Raw genomic sequence first — 20,374 nt, forward strand, 5'->3', positions numbered from 1 at the left:
TCCTCTCTGCCCCCCCTCTCTCTCTCTCTCTCTCTTTGTAAGTTTTAAAACTTAAGGTAAAACTTATTAAATTATCTAAACATTTTAAGGATTAGTAATCATTTTCACACTCTTATTTGATTGCTCACTCTCTGTAAATCTAGTTTAAAGTTAATAATCTATCTCAACATGTCTTCGTATGTTATGTTATCTAAACATTCATAGTATTATTAGTTATATTTTAGACAATGACGGTAAATTTTTTTGAAACTTTAGCTAAAAGTTATTGAATTTTGTCAACATTTTAAGGATAATTAGTCATTCTCACACACTCTTATTTTTATTGCTTACTCTTTGTAATTCTAGTTTTAATCTATCTCAACATGTTTGTGTATGCTATGTTATCTAAACATTTATAGTAATATTTGTTGTATTTTAGGCAATGGCGACTTTTAGAGTTGTCTAAAATACAATGTTTTATTATATTATTTTTTAATGTTATATATGACGATCATCCCCTTGACTTTGAAGCTGCGTCGATCATTCAAAGTTATTAACTATCCTATTTATCTAAACATTTTAAGGATTAGTAATCATTTTCACACTCTTATTTGATTGCTCACTCTCTGTAAATCTAGTTTAAAGTTAATAATCTATCTCAACATGTCTTCGTATGTTATGTTATCTAATTATTCATAGTATTATTAGTTATATTTTAGACAATGACGGTAAATTTTTTTGAAACTTTAGCTAAAAGTTATTGAATTATGTCAACATTTTAAGGATAATTAGTCATTCTCACACACTCTTATTTTTATTGTTACTCTTTGTAAGTCTAGTTTTAATCTATCTCAACATGTTTGTGTATGCTATGTTATCTAAACATTTATAGTAATATTTGTTGTATTTTAGGCAATGACGACTTTTAGAGTTGTCTAAAATACAATGTTTTTTTATATTATTTTTTAATGTTATGTATGACGATCATCCCCTTGACTTTGAAGCTGCGTCGATCATCCAAAGTTATTAACTATCCTATCATGCACACTAGATGGTCAAATGCAAACTTCATGCATTCCAAAACTTATAAGGGATTTTTCAATCATTTTAGTGATAAAAATCACATTCTCACACTCCTCTCTCTCTCTCTCTCTCTATGTAAGTTTTAAAACTTAAGGTAAAACTTATTAAATTATCTAAACATTTTAAGGATTAGTAATCATTTTCACACTCTTATTTGATTGCTCACTCTCTGTAAATCTAGTTTAAAGTTAATAATCTATCTCAACATGTCTTCGTATGTTATGTTATCCAAACATTCATAGTATTATTAGTTATATTTTAGGCAATGGCGGTAATTTTTTTTTGAAACTTTAGCTAAAAGTTATTGAATTATGTCAACATTTTAAGGATAATTAGTCATTATCTCACACTCTTATTTTTATTGCTTACTCTTTTTGTAAGTCTAGTTTTAATCTATCTCAACATGTTTGTGTATGCTATGTTTTCTAAACATTTATAGTAATATTTGTTGTATACTAGGCAATGGCGACTTTTAGCGTTGTCTAAAATACAATGTTTTTTTATATTATTTTTTAATGTTATGTATGACGATCATCCCCTTGACTTTGAAGCTGCGTCGATCATCCAAAGTTATTAACTATCCTATCATGCACACTAGATGGTCAAATGCAAACTTCATGTATTCCGAAACTCATAAGAGATTTTTCAATCATTTTAGTGATAAAAATCACATTCTCACACTCCTCTAATCTGATTGCTCCTCTCTGCCCTCTCTCTCTCTCTCTCTCTCTCTCTCTCTCTCTCTCTCTCTCTCTTTGTAAGTTTTAAAACTTAAGGTAAAACTTATTAAATTATCTAAATATTTTAAGGATTAGTAATCATTTTCACACTCTTATTTGATTGCTCACTCTCTGTAAATCTAGTTTAAAGTTAATAATCTATCTCAACATTTCTTCGTATGTTATGTTATCTAAACATTCATAGTATTATTAGTTATATTTTAGGCAATGACGGTAAATTTTTTTGAAACTTTAGCTAAAAGTTATTGAATTATGTCAACATTTTAAGGATAATTAGTCATTCTCACACACTCTTATTTTTATTGCTTACTCTTTGTAAGTCTAGTTTCAATCTATCTCAAAATGTTTGTGTATGCTATGTTATCTAAACATTTATAGTAATATTTGTTGTATTTTAGGCAATGGCGACTTTTAGCGTTGTCTAAAATACAATGTTTTTTTATATTATTTTTTAATGTTATGTATGACGATCATCCCCTTGACTTTGAAGCTGCGTCGATCATCCAAAGTTATTAACTATCCTATCATGTACACTAGATGGTCAAATGCAAACTTCATGCATTCCAAAACTTATAAGGGATTTTTCAATCATTTTAGTGATAAAAATCACATTCTCATACTCCTCTAATCTAATTACTCTTCTCTGCCCCCTCTCTCTCTCTCTCTTTGTAAGTTTTAAAACTTAAGGTAAAACTTATTAAATTATCTAAACATTTTAAGGATTAGTAATCATTTTCACACTCTTATTTGATTGCTCACTCTCTGTAAATCTAGTTTAAAGTTAATAATCTATCTCAACATGTCTTCGTATGTTATGTTATCTAAACATTCATAGTATTATTAGTTATATTTTAGTCAATTACGGTAAATTTTTTTGAAACTTTAGCTAAAAGTTATTGAATTATGTCAACATTCTAAGGATAATTAGTCATTCTCACACACTCTTATTTTTATTGCTTACTCTTTGTAAGTCTAGTTTTAATCTATCTCAACATGTTTGTGTATGCTATGTTATCTAAACATTTATAGTAATATTTGTTGTATTTTAGGCAATGGCGACTTTTAGCGTTGTCTAAAATACAATTTTTTTTTATATTATTTTTTAATGTTATGTATGACGATCATCCTCTTGACGTTCTGGATCAAAGTAATAAGTGGTTCATTTTTTTTTCTTTACCTTGTTTGATTTCTTAAAAGAGATTATATTTTATGATGTTTCAATTGTATTTCAGGCTTCGACGAGTGGGTTTGAGAGTCTTCCAGTAGCAACGAGGCTAATGAAGAGTGAACGAGTGTGTTTTTAGATGAAGTTACTATCAAACTCAATATCTAGGGGTTTTTTTTTTCTTTTCTTATAGACATGTTTAAGATGGTTTATACTTATTTCTTTAATAGTACCGGTGTGTTTTTAGATGAAGTTAATGTCACACTCAATTTATGTTGTTTTTTTTTCTTATGGACTCATTTGCTTGAGTTAATATAAGAATTAATGACATTTTTAGTCCCTGGACTATGTCGTGTGTAACAACTTGGTCCTTCGGCGAAAAAAGTTGTAGCATCGATACCTGGTGAATGTGAGAAAATCACGATTGATCCTTCTGTCAAATTTATCGTCTATTTAGACAGAAATGTGCTGACGTGGCTTGATCGACTAGGGTAGTTAAGTAATTTCCACGTCTCCTCTTTTTTTCCGGAGCGGACTGTCCTGGGCTTAGCCCAAATATCTTCATTCGCACCTCTCACTGAATTCACTTCCAGGAATAAGGGCTTTCATCGGAGCTCTCTCAACGTTCTCATTTCTCAGTTCACAAAATTCCGATGAACGTTGGTTCGAAATCTCGAGCGGCGGTGAGCGCGGCGTTCTCTCACTGCGTGAACCAGGTCCGGAGCTACGACTACCACCACTACCTCTGCCTCCTCGAGCTTCCATCTCCGGCGACGAGAATAGCCGCTTTCGCGATCTACGCCTTCAACGTCGAGGTCGCCGAAGCCATGGACGTCGCTTCCGATCCCCAAATCGGCCTCATGCGACTCCTCTGGTGGCGCGACGCGCTCGACAAGATCTTCTCCTCCTCCAAGCCGATCGACCACCCCGCCGCGATCGCTCTCTCCGCCTCCGTGGCCTCCGGCCACCTCAAGACCACCACCGCCAAGGCCTGGCTCAGACGCTCCGTCGAGGCTCGGATCGGAGACGCGAACAGAGGACCGGACGAGGTTCCCCGGCGAATCGACAATCTGGAGAAGTACGGCGAGCAAACCGCCTCCAGTCTCCTCTACGCCACTCTCCAGGCCGCCGGAATCGCCTCTGCCCCCGCGGACCACGCCGCGTCGCACATCGGAAAAGCGAGCTCGCTCCTCCTTCTCCTCCGATCTATTCCTTACCACGCGAGCCGGGGCCGAGAGCGATTCTATCTCCCTCTCGAGGTCGCCGAGAAGCACGGCCTAGGGTTAGGGTTAGGTCCGAGTCTGAACGATCGTCGGGAAAGTCTCTCCGACGCTGTGTTCGAGATGGCCTCGGTGGCCGGAGATCACCTGAGGAGGGCAAGAGATTTGGCTCCGACCGTTCCGGCGGAGGCTCGCCCGGTTTTGTTGCCAGCGGTGGCGGCGCAGGCGGCGCTGGACGGGCTGAGGAAAGCAAACTTCGATGTTTTCGATCCGAGGCTGAACAGAGGCGTCCTCGGATCGCCTCCCTTGTGGTTTCAACTGAAATTGAAGTGGCATTCTTTGAGAGGGAAATACTGATTCCAGTTTCTTAAACTTTTTTTTTTTTTTAGGGAAATTTAGTTTCTGAATTACAGAGTTTATCATTGAATTTGAGATCATATACAATTGGACTGTATATGATCTGAGTTTGATTTTAAGCTTGAGGATATTTTTATTCTTGTTTGAGATATATAATTCCAGGTAGTTCTGAGTTTTGATTTCGAATATGATCTCATTGTTTAGACTTTAGATCTCCATGAAAATGGCACACTGTGTCTGGTTCAATTCAAACACGTTAATGACTAAACCAAACAATTAGAAAGAGGGAAAACATATAAAAAGAAGAGGAAAACCATTAAAACATGGGCAAAATGGTAACTACCCTAGTCGATCAAGCCACGTCAGCACATTTCTGTCTAAATAGACGATAAATTTGACAGAAGGATCAATCGTGATTTTCTCACATTCACCAGGTATCGATGCTACAGCTTTTTTCGCCGAAGGACCAAGTTGTTACACACGACATAGTCCAGGGACTAAAAATGTCATTAATTCTTAATATAAACGCATTTTGTAGCCAACTCTTCTCGTATGACTATCTACATGCGGGATAATCTCAATTTTTTTTTCTTTCCGAATTCTTTATTATGCTTTAAGTATATACTGACATTCTAAATGTGGAATGATTATCTACATGCTCTTGCCCTTGCATTTACGGATTACTTTCACATCTTAGCTAATTTAGTTGTAAACAAAGACAAAATAAATTTATTTATATTAAAAACTGTTGGATGATTATGACATCTCTAATAACAAATCATATAATCGTTAAGAGGATGAGAAAGCATCTCATCTCAACATGAAAGATGTTTGAAGCACAGAATTCGGATGTGTTGGCCAAGTCGAGTGCACAACAGTGAAGACATTCAAATATTTAGCTACGTTTTCTTCGTTGAATTCGCAGCCATTCGGAGCCGGAAACTTCGACACCCTCTCGTGCTCGTCTCTGACGATATCGTAACGAAAGATTTCTCTGCCACGCACTAGGAAGATCACGTTCTTGTCGCTCGGATGGAAGGCGAGAACGAAGAACAAGCTCTCGGTCGCATCGTTCTCCAGAGCAGCCTCGTGGACCAACGCCCACGAGCTTTCGTCGCTGCTCAGCTCCCAAATCGAAAGCTCAAACCTTCGAGAGTCGTTCGTCGTCAATTGGGACATCCTGAGGCGTCCAAAGACGGCCCCGAGACGGAACTTGTCCTTGAAGCCTCGCATGAAGACGTTGATCTCCCTGAGGCGTTCGGGGAGAGGAATAAGACGTCGTTTAATGCCAAACCTGTCAACGACACCAAACGGGTCTAGCGACGCGAGGCCGTAAAGCTTCTCGACGCCGTCCAACCAATACAAAACCCCTCCGACGACGACAACTTGGAATCGCAACGATAAATAAATGTGCCGCGGCGGGTGCGGAAAGGGAAGAGAGAAACTGCTTAGTCTCCACTGGCCAGTCTCGGGATCGAAAACACGAGCGCAGAAGAAGTAGCGACCGTCCGTGTCGAACTGAGCCGCGAAAACGATCGCGACTTTGAAGCTGCGTCGATCATCGGACGCCACGGCGTACCCGGAAGAGCCGGGGTATTGCCAGAAAGGGAAATTGAGTCTCGGGACTTCGGGGAGTGCGAGGCATTGCTTGGTGACCAAATTGCAGACGAAGAGTTTGTCTCTTCCGCGAGACAAGAGCGCCAAGTCATCGCAAGTGGCCAATAAGATCACGCGATCGTGCATACCGGGACCCACCGGTACGGTCTCCAGCGGCGGGACAAAGCTTAGGTCGCAAGGCACGGCCTCCGATTCCGACAGAGGAAGCCGGTGGAAATCTCCCTCCGCCGCCTTAGAGACGTTGAAGAGAAGCTCGGAGCGCTTGGGAGTGTTTCGGTGGAATTCGACGAACCTGTTTCTGAAATATTCATCGTTGCCTTTGAGAAGAAGCAGAGAATTCCAACGCTTGCAAACCAGGCTGGTCTGAATTACAGATCGCGCGTCAGGCAATCGGAGAAAAATTTCCGTCAAAATATTATCGTCGGTCGCAACTTCCATAATAGCTTCTCCGCAGGGTTTGTTTAGCATTTTATTTTTATTTTTATTTTTGGGTAAGATATGGTTTTATATACTTTCTTTTCTTCTAGTCCTACTCCTAGTCGAATTCGAGTATTACTCGCTTTTTTTTTTCTTTCTGCAGTTTCCAAACATAGAACTCGAATATAAGCTATACTTTAACTCTATTGGACAGACTTCACGTGCTCATCTTATTTTTTTTTTTTGCTTCGGTTCGTTCCATCATGCGAAGTTGCATACTTGAGGTCACATATTTTCAGATTTATATTAAAAAAAAAAATGGGCTTGAAGGTTTCCCTTAAAATAACGACTATATAAATTGTGGAAATTGACTAAAGTAGCTATTTTATATAGTTTATCACGAAAACAGCCTATTTTTATTACAAAAACTAGTATTATTTGAGTTGTCAAAAAAAAAATTATTTTCCTTGATGTTTAAAGTCTTTTTTAAGAAATTATTTAATGTTTTGAGCTATATTCAACTTATATATTGTTCACAATTTCATTTAGAAAAAAAAATGATTTTTTTTCCGTTTGAAAAAGATTATTTTTACAAGGATTTATAATAACCATTATTTTTAAAATATAACACTTAAAGAAGGTTATAAATGGTTGCTCTATGAATGAGTTTTTTTTTTCCTTTATATGATTTTTCTATGAATGATTTTTTTTTTTTTTTGGTGACACAGTTCAAGTCTCTAATCTTATCATCAATGAATATAATACTATCTAAAATTGGAGGCTTTGGATTTGGATTGACGACCTTGTAATGAATTTTGTTTGCGTCACTAACCTCTTAGTTAAATGAAACAAATTATACACCTAAAATGCAATAAAAATAGAAACAGATACATAAAGGAAAGGAATCTCATCTTATCATTTTCAAAAATCAGGAACTTTTTTTTCATTAGCCTTTCATCATATCTAATAGAAACCACTCACTAGTCATCTCTCAAATCACAAACCATTCCTTCATTAGCCTTTCATCCTCTTTATTTTAGAGACTACTCTTTATTTAGGGTATTTATCCTCTCTAACTTTAAAATTCGTGAAAAAATTTCAAAGTTTCCATCGTTGAATTCAAAAGTAAAAGAAATTAACATAAGGCTTTTATTTGAATCTCTTATTTCTTAAAAGATTAATATTATTAAGTAAATTTTTCATAGTTAGGGGTTTAATTATTTAAATTTAAATATGATACATGGGTGATTTGGACCCTCTATTGAAATTTTTGCATTAGAATAAAGAGGAACGAGTCGACAATTCTAAAAAATTAAAATCTATTTTGCACGATTGACTTGGTCGATCCCATATCATTATTATTTCACGTACTATGTATTTCTCATCTCTTAGTAAACACAATCAATCATATTTTACTTATATTTTACTTAGTAAATATATTTATGTTATTAATGCTAATGGGACGTAGTCTAGAATAAGGATCGAAATACCGTTACCGTTACCGTTCCGAGCCTTCGAATTTACTGGTAACCCCCCGTACCGTAATGGAATACCAGGGGAAACGAGAAAAAAAGGAAACCGGTACCATTGAACTTACCGTTACCGTAGAAGAATACCGTCAAATACCGTATTTACCGAGGGGAATTCAGAAAAGAAATATACAAAAAAACATACAGAGTACGTAGGATAAAATTTATAAAATTAAAAATAGTGTAGAATGTTTCAACACAATACGAAATTACAAACACAACAAAAAGTAAGTTTAATAACCAAAATGATAAAGTTCAACACAATCCACCAAATACTATTGTTCAATTCGACTCGTATCCTCCACTTCTTGAGGTGTCTTAGGACACTGCTCTTTTGATAGGGCTAACCCTGTTTGCATTGGTAACAATGCGCATGTAAAGTAAGGCATTTTTGTGTAACTCGTCTTATGAACGTTGGAATCAATGAACGGGTTTTTTTTCCTTGAATTGAGTATTGTTGCAAATTATAATTTCACTAGAGCGTGAAATGGTCCTAGATTTAGAAAATAAATATTTAAGGTCAATTACAGATTTCAGAATGAGTTGAGAATTTGGAGTTAGACTCGAATGATTTTAATTTCCCGAATAATATTTTCGGTGAGTCCTCGAGTACTAAGAAGAGTCTCGAGAGTGAGAATAATTTTCGAAACACCTTAAATATATTCAAAATAAATTAGAATCAACAAGAAATTATCTCGATTTATTTTCTAAATCGTTTCCATTTAATTATGGACGAAGTGGTGAGCATTGAGGAAAAATGGACCAAATTGCAACAAAGAAAAGTTGTTGTGGTAGAATACTAGAAAAGCAAAGTAAAGTAAGGATGTAGTAGGAATTAGTCATATTTTAAGCTTTCTAAAGTATTCCTTTGACTTGTCAACATGGGAAATAAATGAGATAAGTTCATTTAACCTTATCAACGTGGGAACAAAATGGGAACACATTGAGACAACCCAAAACACGCAGGAAGAAGGAAAAAAAAAAGAACAAAAGAAACAGAGCTCATTTTGAGCGATTTTATGAGAGAGAGAAAGAGCGAGAAAGTCCGAGAGAGTAAGTGAGAGACCGACGACCGTGAGAGAGGCCGGAGTTGTGGGTAAGTTCCTTTTCTTCTTCTCCTTCCTGTCGTTCATCTTCTTCAATCCGGGAAGCTCACCGGGAAATCCGGGAACCGACGGGATCTGGGAGAAAATGGCTGTGGCTGCGTCGGGAAGGTGGCGGTTTGGCGGGATCCGGGCGGGATCTGGGAAAAAAACATCTAGCTCGCGGCGGAAATGGAAGCTCCTCAAACCGACGTGAATTGTGTTTTTTGAAGAGGAAACCGGGTATTTATACCCGGGTTTTTTTTTTAACTGAACCGGACCGGGAGATGGGAACCGGGTTCCTACCCGGATCCCGGTCCGGTTCTCCCGGAACCACCGGAAAACTCTGGTTTTGGTGGTTCCGATGCCGGGTAGCTCAAAAAAGGGGGAACCGGACCGGTTCCCGTCCGGTTCCCCCGGAATTTTAATCCTTGGTCTAGAATAGAATTTAGGGTTCTTTTGCGCCAATTATTATCAATATTATCACTGATAAGCGCGTATTTTACGTGCGAATCCGCCCTCATTTGACTTGAATTAAGCTAGCCCTTAAGTGTTTTTAACGGTTATTGTGAGTTTATGCAACATATTTCAGGAAAAATGGTGTTAATTGAGGACTCGGAGTTTTTGATGACAAATGGAAGCGTTTATGACGAAAAACGGGTCAAAATGAAGCATAAAAGAATTAGAAGAAGAATTCTGGAGCACCTTGCGCCGCGACCATATATCCTCGCGCCGCGACATTCTTTCGGCTTTGGCGTAACTCCTCCAGCAGCATTCCTCGCGCCGCGACTTCTTCCTCTCGCGCCGCGACGTCCTCCAGACAACATCCTCGCGCCGCGACCTTTGTTTCGCGCGGTGCGAGAGGCTTCGATTTTGGCGTGAATTGTTTCCGTTTTTGAAGATTTTGGGCCAAATCAACTCAATCAAAAGCCCATCTGAGCTCCGAAAATCACCTTAGTTCCTATATAAACCACTCTTGTAACCTAGAAACACATCTTTGCTTTTATTTTTAGTTTCCTTATTGCTTTTAGGTTGTTTTAGAGAGCATTGCTTAGAGAGAGCGAGCGTTCTTCGTTGGAATCGACTACTCCGGCGACTCACTTGAACTCACAACCATTGTTTCTCCTTCTTCCCTTACTTTTATTTTATTATGCACTTTTAAATATTGTTGAACTTCGTACCCATTTCAATATGAATTCGTTTTTACTTTCCATGCTCATCTTATTGCTCTTGATTATTTTGCTTTGTGTTTTGATTGTCATGGGTTTCTTTAGCGGCTAGATTTCTATGGGGTTACGATGTAGCTAGGGTTGACAATGGGAAGGGGGTTGTGTTAGGTTAGATTATGCTTGTTTACTCCATCTATTAACTGCTTGTCATGAATCATGTTTAATGCTTTCTAGTGCTTGATCACCATTAGAATTGTTATCTAGGATTGTTTATTACTCGAGAGAGAATTGATAATCGTGCATCTATTCATGGCTTCATAGTTGATCCTAGGTTAGAAAATTTAGGCAATTTATGTAATCGTTTGAACTCTTGTTTCATTGCGTGTGATTGTTTTGATAGGGTTAGATGCCGAGAGGATAATAATCCGTCAGTTACATAGGTTTGCTAAAACACTCGAGAGAGGCTAGTAAATAATCTCGATAGAGTGAGATTAGCGTTTATAGGAGTAGATTTGTTGTTCAAACCCGAAAACCCCTCGACCTAGTTAGCTCTGGTGAAGTCGTGACCCCTATCTTCTCATCTTGCAAAACTCGTATCTTTTCCTCTGCCTTAGTTTTATTATTATTCTTGCCACAAACATCTTCTTAATTTTATTTGGAATTAATTAGCATCAGGTTTTAGGAAATCGCTGTTTCACTAGTTTCTGTGGGTACGATACTTGAATTTACATTCTATATTGCTTGAGCGACACACGTACGCTTGCGTGCGCGAGTTATTTCGCAACAATCACATATCTAATAATCCCTCTTTTTTTAATCTCCCTTTTAGTGTTATTTAGGGTAAACCCTGGGACTTGAGTGACATATTAAAAATGATTACGGACTTAAGTGATATATATATATATATATATATATATATATATATATATATATATATATATATATATATATATATATATATAAAGAGCTTGGGACTTAAGTGCTATTATGGGTAAACCATGGGGACTTTTGCGCCAATTTCTATCGATATTATCACCAATCATAAACTCCCTCGTTTTTTAAAATCTCCCTCGCTCGGTTTCTCTCTCTCTCTCTCTCCGACAAGCTATAGCCCCAATTCCCAGCGGCTCTGGTACGACCATCATCGCAGATTCTTTTCCGTCCCATTCTCCTGGTAACGATTCCTCTCTCTCTCTCTCTCTCTCTCTCTCTCGTTATCATTTTCTCGCTGGTTCGTCTCCGTCTGATTTAGGCATCGAGTTTCTCGATTCGTTACTCTGCGCACCGTTTTGTTGGACTATGCTCTCAATTTCAGTTGCGGTTTCTCTATCACTCTGAGATCTGATTGTGTTGCGATTCGATTTCGCTTTCGTTCAGACAAAACTAACTTATTCATAGATTAATTATAAATAATAATAATAAAAACTTAACATAGTGATTTTGATCGGATATCTTATACAAATGATTCTCAAAATAGTCCTTTGCTCAAGACTTGCGTTTCATCGTTTAATTGGATCTTCAAATCGTCCTGTCCATGAATCGCTAGGAAAAATTTAATTTTTCCCACTCTCTTGTTCGCTGGTTGAGAATTCTCTTTTCCCAATTTATGCATTAGCTAAAATAAATAAAAAACTAAACACGGCGATTCTGATCGGATATCCCGTACAAATGATTCTCAAAACAGTCCTTTGCTGAAGACTTGCTTTTTTCGAATCTTCAAAATCGTCCTGTCCATGTATAGCTTAGTGGAGTGGACTAAGCAAAATTTCATTTTTACCAATCAATCTTTTTTCGTTGGTTGAGACTTGAGATATCACTTTTCCCAATATTTCCGTTTTATTGGGTTTTTTTTTTTTTTTCCTTATGTTGATTACTTGAGTTCTTTTGACAGCCCTGTCTTTTCGGTGCCGAATGGAGGGTCAGCTTCAGAGCTTGCCGAAAGTGGGCTCTCCGACCGAGAACGATGATGTCAAGTACGTATCTGAGCTTAGCACCGTACTCGTCGCGACTATACAGGAAGCGAAAGACCGGATCGCTCAGATCGAGTACATATTCTGCAACCAGCTCTACCCGAACTTCAAGTCGAAATCGAAACTCCTGCGTCGGATTTACTCGGAGGCGAAGAGAGCCTCGGACGGAGAATGGAAGGAGAGAGAGGAAGCCATGATGCTCCGAGTGGAAAGGCTCGAGCTTGAGAAGCAACGGGCTCTCGAAGAGCTCACCAGAATCGAGGGCCGCCAAAACAGAGTCGACGAGCTCGAGTCGGATTTGAGAAAGAAGTCCAAGGAAGTCGACGAGGGACTGAAACTTCATGGCGATCTCGTGCAGCTTCTCGAGATGAAGCTTTCGGCGATTGTCGAGAAAGACAAGCAGCTGAGAGAGAACGAGGAGAGGAAGAACGTTCTCGAGAAAAAAGTGAAAGCCCTCCAAGAGGCGATCAGAGCCAAGGCCGAAGAAGTCGCCAAAGGAAACGAATTGACCGGAAATTTGTTGAAGAAGATCGAGTCGAGAGATTCGGAGATCGCGAGCAGTGAAAACGAGAGACGAGCGCTGACCGATAAACTAGAATGCTCGGAAGAAACTGTTCGTCAGCTTCGCTTGCTCCAGAAAGCTGATAGCTCGGAGGAGAGCGAGCGAGATAAGAAAGTGCTTTTGGAGAAAGTGCAAAAGGGAGTGGAATTGTATCAGAAGACACTCGAAGAGTTTGAATCGAAAACCGCAGAGTTACAGACCGAGAAGAGGAAAAGAAAGGAAGTGATCGAGGCTTTCAAAAGGCTTAAATCCCAGTACAATTTTCTGTGCTCGCAGTACGGTCTTTCCAAGGAAAATATGATATCCCCTCTTAAATCACAAGAGGATTCCGATTCATTTACGAATAACCTGATTCAAATTACTTCGCCCGGTAAGTTCTTTCTTTTTTCATTCATTTTTTTTTTCCTGTCCTCTTAGAGTTTACCCTTTTCATTTGCTGCTTGTAGATCTTGAAGAAAGAGACCAAGACACTACTCCGGCTTCGTGCGACAAGTCCAAAACAAAGAGCAAAACCATCGTCGGCAAAACTTCGGACGATGAAAAACGAGGCCAAACATCGACGAAAAACAAAGGCACGACTCTGGTCGGGACAAAACGGCCGGCTTCGTCTTTTTGGAGAGACACGCGGGCCCACCAAGGCAAGAACGGGCGGGACCCGCACGACGATTTCCTCGACACCCCATTGGAAAACGCGAGAGTAAACATCGCCGGAGCCGTGGCGAGAGAAGACCCGACCGGCGATGCCTCCGATGATGACGAGACTCAGGACGTGAGCGATCATCCGCAGATAAAGGTGGGCAAAATTGTTAACCGGTTCAACCATTTTAAATGGTTCGAAATGGTTAAAAAATTTAACCGGTTAACCGTCTTATTCAGAATGGTTAATCAATTAACCATTAGTTTCAATATATTTTTTTATGGCTGGTTGACCGCGGTATAACCACTTGGTTATTTTTTTTACCAAAACAAATGGTTAAATTGTTAATTAACTGACCGATTAATTTTAACCGGACGAAATGTCCACCTTTATCTGCAGACGAAGAAGAAGAATCCGATGATCGTAGTCGAGGCGGCCAAGGAAGGAGGAGAGAGAGGAGGGTTCAAGTACGTTGAGACGGTTCGAAAGAAAGCCGAGCGGGAAAATCTGAAAGGAGTGGAATGCAAGCAATGCAAGAAGTTCTACGACGCGGTTCTTTGCGGCGAGGAGGGCAGAGACGGTAATTACGCCGCCCGGTGCGAACACCACGAAGGCGTCTCTAGGCATCGGTATAAATACGTTCCTCCTTCGACTCCCGAAGGTTTTTGGAATATCGGGTTCGAATCGGAAATGTAATCTCAGTTTCCTATTTTCGACTACTTTCGGTTCGTTCTTTCTTCCGTTTCGGCTCTTGAAGTTTATTTAATCAAATAAATTCATTCTTACTTGAGCATTTGCATTCACGTATCGATATCAATAGTGATATATATGACGTTATTAACCGGGAAACAATTTTATGATAATTTTATCTGGGCAATAACAAGAATGCAAAAGCTATCAAGAAATTACCCAACAAGCAACAGAAACATTTGTAAGAATCATGGGTTTGATCCACAAATAAAATAATGTATCAAGCAAAAATATCTTCGGCGATAAACTGTTCTTCGCCGTGACTACAAGTTTCGGCAGGGATTTGAAACTGCTGATAATCTAGCTGTCTACAAGCCTCGTACAGAGCTATTCCAACGCTAACCGAGAGATTAAGACATCTTACGTAGGTCTCGACCATCGGAATTTTCACGGTCCCGCCACCGAAAGATCCGCCTTTGCAGTCTTCAAGGGCTTCGGCCGGAAGTCCAGAAGTTTCCGAACCAAATACGAGATAATCACCTCGTTTGTAAGAGAAATCCTGTAAAAAGTGACATCACAAATCGGTTAGATAAATCACCAATTAGTAGTACTAAGCACACCAAAAACCGTTTTCAACGATGTTTCTCCAAAACATTTTCGAAAATTCGGTGTCATTGAATTAGGATACGAGACTCAAAGATAAACACGAGAGAACTAAGGATTGAAGAGTGGTCGGACAATGTATGTTTCGAGTTTTCCGACCAAGAAAGATCCAATGCAAGTTTTGTTCGGCGAGAGATAAAAACAACCCTAATAATCACGTTAAGATTTACTCTTAAAGATCTAGTGTCGCACTTAATTTCTACCCATCTCCGACTGCAACATCTAGGGTAGAAAATGAAATAATCCACTTTGTTACATCGAGAAAGAACTTTATTATATTGGAAAAAATGGAATAATATCTTAATACCACATACAGCTTTTCTACAAGAACACTTAGAGCACCCAACTAGTAACTTGTTTTACAGCCTTTTCCTTCAGCTTTAGATTGCAATGCATCGAACATCTGTGAATAGGCGCATATTTTTTTTAACTTCTTTCAAAATCGTCTTTTGAAGTGATATAGAACCATAGAGGAGCTTTATAAACTCTATCTCTGTTGTTCTTTCCTCTATTCAGGATATTGATAGCCATAAGATATGACTGACAATTAGATAAAAACAAAATTAAAAAGGACATTTCCATACAGAAATTATAAGACATCAAGGATTAAATTTTGAATCTTTAAAAGTTGTTATTCCTATGTTAGTGAGTGAGCGAACTTACCGAATGAATGTTCGTTCCTCGTTTAGTAAATGCCAGCAACCGCTTTTCTCCATCCTAGCACGAAATAAAACAGCTTTATGTAACATTTAAAAGCCGAACGAAAAAAAAATAGAAAAAAAAAAACCAAAAATTATATGAATATTCAGTCCAAAGGAAAAAACAAGACAAAACCTGTTGACTGAGATATTGCTTGAACTCTGCCCATGACTCGTGAACTTTAACGACCACATATCTAAGCGCACGAGTTAAGCGATGAAACCACAAATAAGGTTTAGCTTAAAAAAAAATCCAAGAGTGAGCTCATAGCATCTTTATATGATAATTTTTATCATATAATTATAAACAAAACAAATGTTGAGGATACGGCCAATAATCAAGACCGGCCCGTTTTAGCTTTGTGTCGTCTATTTGAAATCCTAACGGCTGAAAGTGGAAAAAGAACATGAAGAAAAAAGTCAGAACTAGAGTATCAATAAGCAGGGTTTTAATTTACTTATTATTGTTGATTGGAAGATAAATTAATTATCATATGAAGGTGAAAAGATCTCAATTTTAAACTCGGATACCAACCCCGACTAAGTGTAGGCCAACCGCCGATGCAGCGCAAGTTCTAGCGATGCAACCCGAATTCCCCGGAATCTGCAAAAACAGGATAAATTTTGGTTAATCCTATTCACCAAAAAAAAAAAATTATATTCAAATCCCTAGTATTTAGACTTAATGAGTGCAGACTATAAAATATCTTACAAGAGACTTCTTTTCATCTCATTCCCTTAACTTTTTTTTTTTTAATTAATTTATTTATTTATAATTTTTGCCTCTTTTTCCAAATGAAAAGAAAAACATATTCTGTACACAGAACTTGTGAACCTGTGATACAATTGGTATGAACAATATCATTCAATTTACACAGCTTGCCATACTAATTCACAGCACAAATCAATCCAAAAGGAAAAAAACATCAAAATATTAATTTAATAATTAAAAAAAGAAGAGGGTATTGTGATGGAACCTGAGGAGAGACGAGAACGACTTGAAGAATCTTGTGATTTGAGGCATTTGGAAGCGCTTTTCCGATTCCATTTGGAAGACTGCTTTCTGTGGCTCCTTCAGCTAAAAATTCACCGAATCGATTGCGTGTGTGAGTGTGACTGTAAAAACACATATACATACATATACATATATTCATAGAGAGAGAGAGAGAGAAGAAATTACAGAGAGAGCAGAGAGGAGAGAGAGAGGTGTTGCGTCGCGGAGGGTTAAAGTTGTGGAGAGAGCGGCGAAGGAGAGGAGAGAATGATTTGCAGCGAAAATGGGAGAGAGGACTTGAGAGGGCTCTAATGGCGGTCGATTCCATTACCAGTCTCGTCTTCTTTATCCTCTCTAGAGACCGAAACTCGACTCTACTACAAACTCGACTTTCTAATTAGTTTATATATCTAGAAATTAAATCATACTTAACACGTAAATTTCTACATAAAAGCCCTCGAGAACCGTCACATTTCATTGTGATAGAGATTAATTTGTCTATGCTCAATACTATATATTGCTTGACCACTATTTGTTTCTCTCTTGGCAATTGCTTTGGCATGCAAAACACTTGTTGATTCCTTATTTCAAGACGTAATACATGGATCCCATAAATTGTAATAACTAGTTAGTTCCATTTGATACATAGTAACCAAGTGAGTAGGTACATTAGAACTAACTCCAAACGCTAAGATTAGTCAACTTTTAAGTTAAAAGGATTAAAATACCGATCTTTATCCATAAAATTTGAGTCCCGACGTGGTAATTGTAAGCGTAACTCAATCCAAAAGTTTTAATACACATTAAAAAGATAATAAATATTTTAACTTAATAAATCATATCTGGCCGATCCTAAAATTTTCTATTTTGTAAGATATTTAGTTAGTGGTTTTGAACATATTTAATTTGAGCTAAAACATTTTAATTATTAGTATATTAATCTTAAGACTTGAGATAACTGAAATTCTAGTTAAATTTGTTAAATAGAATGATTAAAAAAAACAAAACATCAAATCAGACGCGTTCTTTCCTAAAAAAAAAAGACTCGTTCAAAATGTTTTGATTCAATTCAATTTATTTTTTTAATAGGTTTCATTCCTCTTAATTGTTTATAACGATCAATCCTAATTCCGAGATTGTTTTGAGACCGAATTGGACCATGCACACAACTGAACCCCCCATGTTTGACAAATTATTAGCTTTAATTTCAATTATGCATATGTTATGAATGAGATGGGATACTCATACAAGTTATCATACTCGTACAAGTTACCATCTGCACTTGTAAATAACTTTTACCACATGTCATATTCACCATATGTAACATTGCATATAAAAGGCATATTTCTCGCTTTGTAAAATCCCGATATAAGAAATTCACTCTTGTTTCCTCTCATCTTTCTTTAGCTATTTATACACTCAAGCTATCACATCCACATTTGTCTCGCATTATATATTACTTATAATATTTTGTTTAATAATCTATAAGTTGTATTTTATAACACGTTATCAGCACGATCACTCTATTCCCCAGCAGTTCAGAGCGTAAGTATAATTCTACAACACTAAATTATTATGAATGTTATTTTTGTATCTAAATTATTATGAGTGTTATTTTTGTATATCATCATATTTGCATATACAGGAGGCTCTGCCACCTTATGTCAATGTGATGTGATCTACAATATTTAGTCTACTTTTAAATACCGATCTTTATCCATAAAATTTGAGTCCGGTGTGATAATTGTTAAGTTTTAATGCACATTAAAAAGGTAATAAATATTTTAACTCGATAGATCAGATCTGGCCGATCTTAAAATTTTCTATTTTGTAAGATATTTAGTTAGTGGTTTTGAACAATTTGAGCTAAAACATTTTAATTATTAGTATATTAATCTTAAGATTTGAGATAATTGAAATTCTAGTTAAATTTGTTAAATAGACTGATTAAAAAAACTAAAACAGATGAAATCAAATCAGACGCGCTTTTTCCTATAAAAAAAAAAAAAAAAAAAAAAAAACCTTGTTTAAAATGTTTTGATTCAATTCAAATTTTTTTTTTTAATAAGTCTCATTCGTCTAAATTAATTATAACGATGGATTCTGATTCAGAGATTGTTTTTAGACTGAATTGGACCATGCCCACAACTGAACCTCCTATGTTTGACAAATTATTAGCTTTAATTTCAATTATGCATACAATTTATTTTTTTCGAAGAGAAGCTACAACTAGAATTCTCACCTTTCTAAATCTACTTCGAAGCTATATTTCCCAAGTAGTTGAAACCAAGAGTAAACATAACGGTTAAATTCTAACACTAATTTTGACTTATTAGGACATTTGAAAAAAATGGCAGGATATTGGAAATGAACAAAAGCTAAAGCATCATTAGGAGAGAAAAAGAAAGAAAGAAAAAAAGCAACAAAATTCAAAGCATTATGAACGAATTACTTCTCTTATTTTTCTATATAGCTACGCCACTAACACAGGTATTAGATACCAATTTGTTAAACGATCCATTAATAACTCAAAGGATAATGCAATTCCAAAGCAACTACTACTCTTACTCATCCTTGTTAGCATTCCTCAAACCCTAACATCACACGCTCAAACTACAAATTTTCGAAGAAGCTCACGTTTCGATCATACAAAGATCTTCCGGTCTTACAAGCCTGCCTTCAAGAAACGAAGCCAGGAATCTTTATTAGGGAGGCTAATTTGCAAAAGAAAAATTTAGGGGAGGTTGATTTGTAAATTTTGAGGATAAAAAAATAAAAAATAAAATGAAAAATGGGCTATAGCCCACCCTGGACTGATACTGGCGTCGTGCTTGCCAGCCTTCATTGGAACTAAAGATTGGAGTGGATAATTTTAACCGTTCGTACTGGTTAAATTTAACCGAGCGGATAATTTTAACTGTTCATATTGGTTAAATTAACAAGCGTTTAATTTTAACCGATTATTTTAATGGTTAAATGCGGTTGACCAACCATTTAATAAAAACAAATAGATGTTAACCAAAACAATCAGTTATTAAAAAAAAAAAAAAAAAACAACCACATTTACCGGTTAAATTTTTAACCGTTTTGCACAGTTAATGGTTAATCGTTTACCATCTAACATGATTATTGGTTTAACCGGTTAACCGTTTTGTCCACCTCTAATTGAAACTACGCTCCGTCCGCTAAAATTGCCCACGTGGCTTTCAGAGCCGCTTCCACGGGATTGGCCGCGTGGGCTAGAAACCCGAACGGGACCGGCATGGTCGGATCACAAGCCATGGTGGCTTTTCGCGGATCCAACGATTGCGTGACCGTTTATCATACAGTCATAACCGCCAGAGATGGAGCCAGCTCAGGCCCACCAAGGTACTCTTAATCTCCCATTCAAAAAAAAAATTACACTTTTTTACCCAAATTTAATTTTTCTTCTTCTTATTTTTAGCTTGAAAATTGCAAATTAGTCCCCCCCCCCGAAAAAATCACTTTAGTCCTCCTAAACTTGGAGTTTAGCTCTGTCTTGCAATTAGAACCCGTCGTTGCAGCCGAGATGGCTTAGTTTCGGAGTCTCGAACATCTCCGCGTAGTATGTCAATAGTGAGATGATCATCTTCGCCGTTGTGGGCCCGTTGGCCGATTGGAGTTCGGTCAATCATGTTTTGCAAGGCGGGAGATTCCGTGTTCAACGACCGACTTTTCGTTCCGAATATTCAGTCAATAGGGACACTGGACTTTGCTTCGGCTTAATTAGCAACACCCATGCTATCCTTGGGAATTGGATGTTGAAATTTGGACAAAAATT

At 37.4% G+C, this 20,374-nt stretch overlaps 3 protein-coding genes across 4 annotated transcripts; 2 read left to right on the plus strand and 1 right to left on the minus strand.

Moving 5' to 3' along the window:
- The first annotated feature begins 3,465 nt into the window (after positions 1 to 3,465).
- Positions 3,466 to 4,702, plus strand: LOC149394765 (uncharacterized). Its single transcript, XM_089615651.1, has one exon. The coding sequence runs from the start codon at positions 3,621 to 3,623 to the stop codon at positions 4,542 to 4,544; it is 924 nt and encodes a 307-aa protein (XP_089471777.1). The 5' UTR covers positions 3,466 to 3,620; the 3' UTR covers positions 4,545 to 4,702.
- A 4,320-nt stretch (positions 4,703 to 9,022) lies between these two features.
- Positions 9,023 to 14,310, plus strand: LOC149394766 (protein gamma response 1). 2 transcript variants are annotated; one of them, XM_089616035.1, is made up of 4 exons: positions 9,023 to 9,203; positions 12,250 to 13,260; positions 13,337 to 13,683; positions 13,927 to 14,310. In XM_089616035.1, exons 2-4 carry the CDS (start codon positions 12,270 to 12,272, stop codon positions 14,221 to 14,223), a joined length of 1,635 nt encoding a protein of 544 aa, XP_089472161.1. In that variant the 5' UTR covers positions 9,023 to 9,203; positions 12,250 to 12,269; the 3' UTR covers positions 14,224 to 14,310. The 2 variants fall into 2 exon arrangements, with proteins under 2 accessions (XP_089472161.1, XP_089472160.1); XM_089616034.1 differs by lacking the exon at positions 9,023 to 9,203 and adding an exon at positions 11,352 to 11,532.
- Positions 14,311 to 14,372: 62 nt separating this feature from the next.
- AGL26 (tRNA (cytidine(34)-2'-O)-methyltransferase) lies at positions 14,373 to 17,034 on the minus strand. Its single transcript, XM_089615454.1, has 7 exons — positions 16,759 to 17,034; positions 16,556 to 16,656; positions 16,114 to 16,182; positions 15,908 to 15,966; positions 15,715 to 15,775; positions 15,544 to 15,597; positions 14,373 to 14,776 (listed from the first exon to the last, which is right to left on the minus strand). Exons 1-7 carry the CDS (start codon positions 16,898 to 16,900, stop codon positions 14,498 to 14,500), a joined length of 765 nt encoding a protein of 254 aa, XP_089471580.1. The 5' UTR covers positions 16,901 to 17,034; the 3' UTR covers positions 14,373 to 14,497.
- Between the last annotated feature and the right edge of the window lie 3,340 nt (positions 17,035 to 20,374).

Source organism: Urtica dioica, chromosome 5, assembly GCF_054948205.1.
Source record: "Urtica dioica subsp. dioica isolate 48M chromosome 5, U.dioica_male_clone48M_v1_H2, whole genome shotgun sequence".
Classification (NCBI taxonomy): domain Eukaryota; kingdom Viridiplantae; phylum Streptophyta; class Magnoliopsida; order Rosales; family Urticaceae; genus Urtica; species Urtica dioica.

Coding starts and splice junctions, on each gene's coding strand:
- LOC149394766 (XM_089616035.1), top strand. CDS start 12,270: ATGGAGGGTCAGCTTCAGAGCTTGCCGAAAGTGGGCTCTCCGACCGAG. Junction 13,261..13,336: donor GATTCAAATTACTTCGCCCG/GTAAGTTCTTTC, acceptor TGCTGCTTGTAG/ATCTTGAAGAAAGAGACCAA. Junction 13,684..13,926: donor GCGATCATCCGCAGATAAAG/GTGGGCAAAATT, acceptor CTTTATCTGCAG/ACGAAGAAGAAGAATCCGAT.
- AGL26 (XM_089615454.1), bottom strand. CDS start 16,900: ATGGAATCGACCGCCATTAGAGCCCTCTCAAGTCCTCTCTCCCATTTT. Junction 15,967..16,113: donor TTGGCCTACACTTAGTCGGG/GTTGGTATCCGA, acceptor TTCCACTTTCAG/CCGTTAGGATTTCAAATAGA. Junction 15,776..15,907: donor GCCGGTCTTGATTATTGGCC/GTATCCTCAACA, acceptor TCGTGCGCTTAG/ATATGTGGTCGTTAAAGTTC.
- LOC149394765 (XM_089615651.1), top strand. CDS start 3,621: ATGAACGTTGGTTCGAAATCTCGAGCGGCGGTGAGCGCGGCGTTCTCT.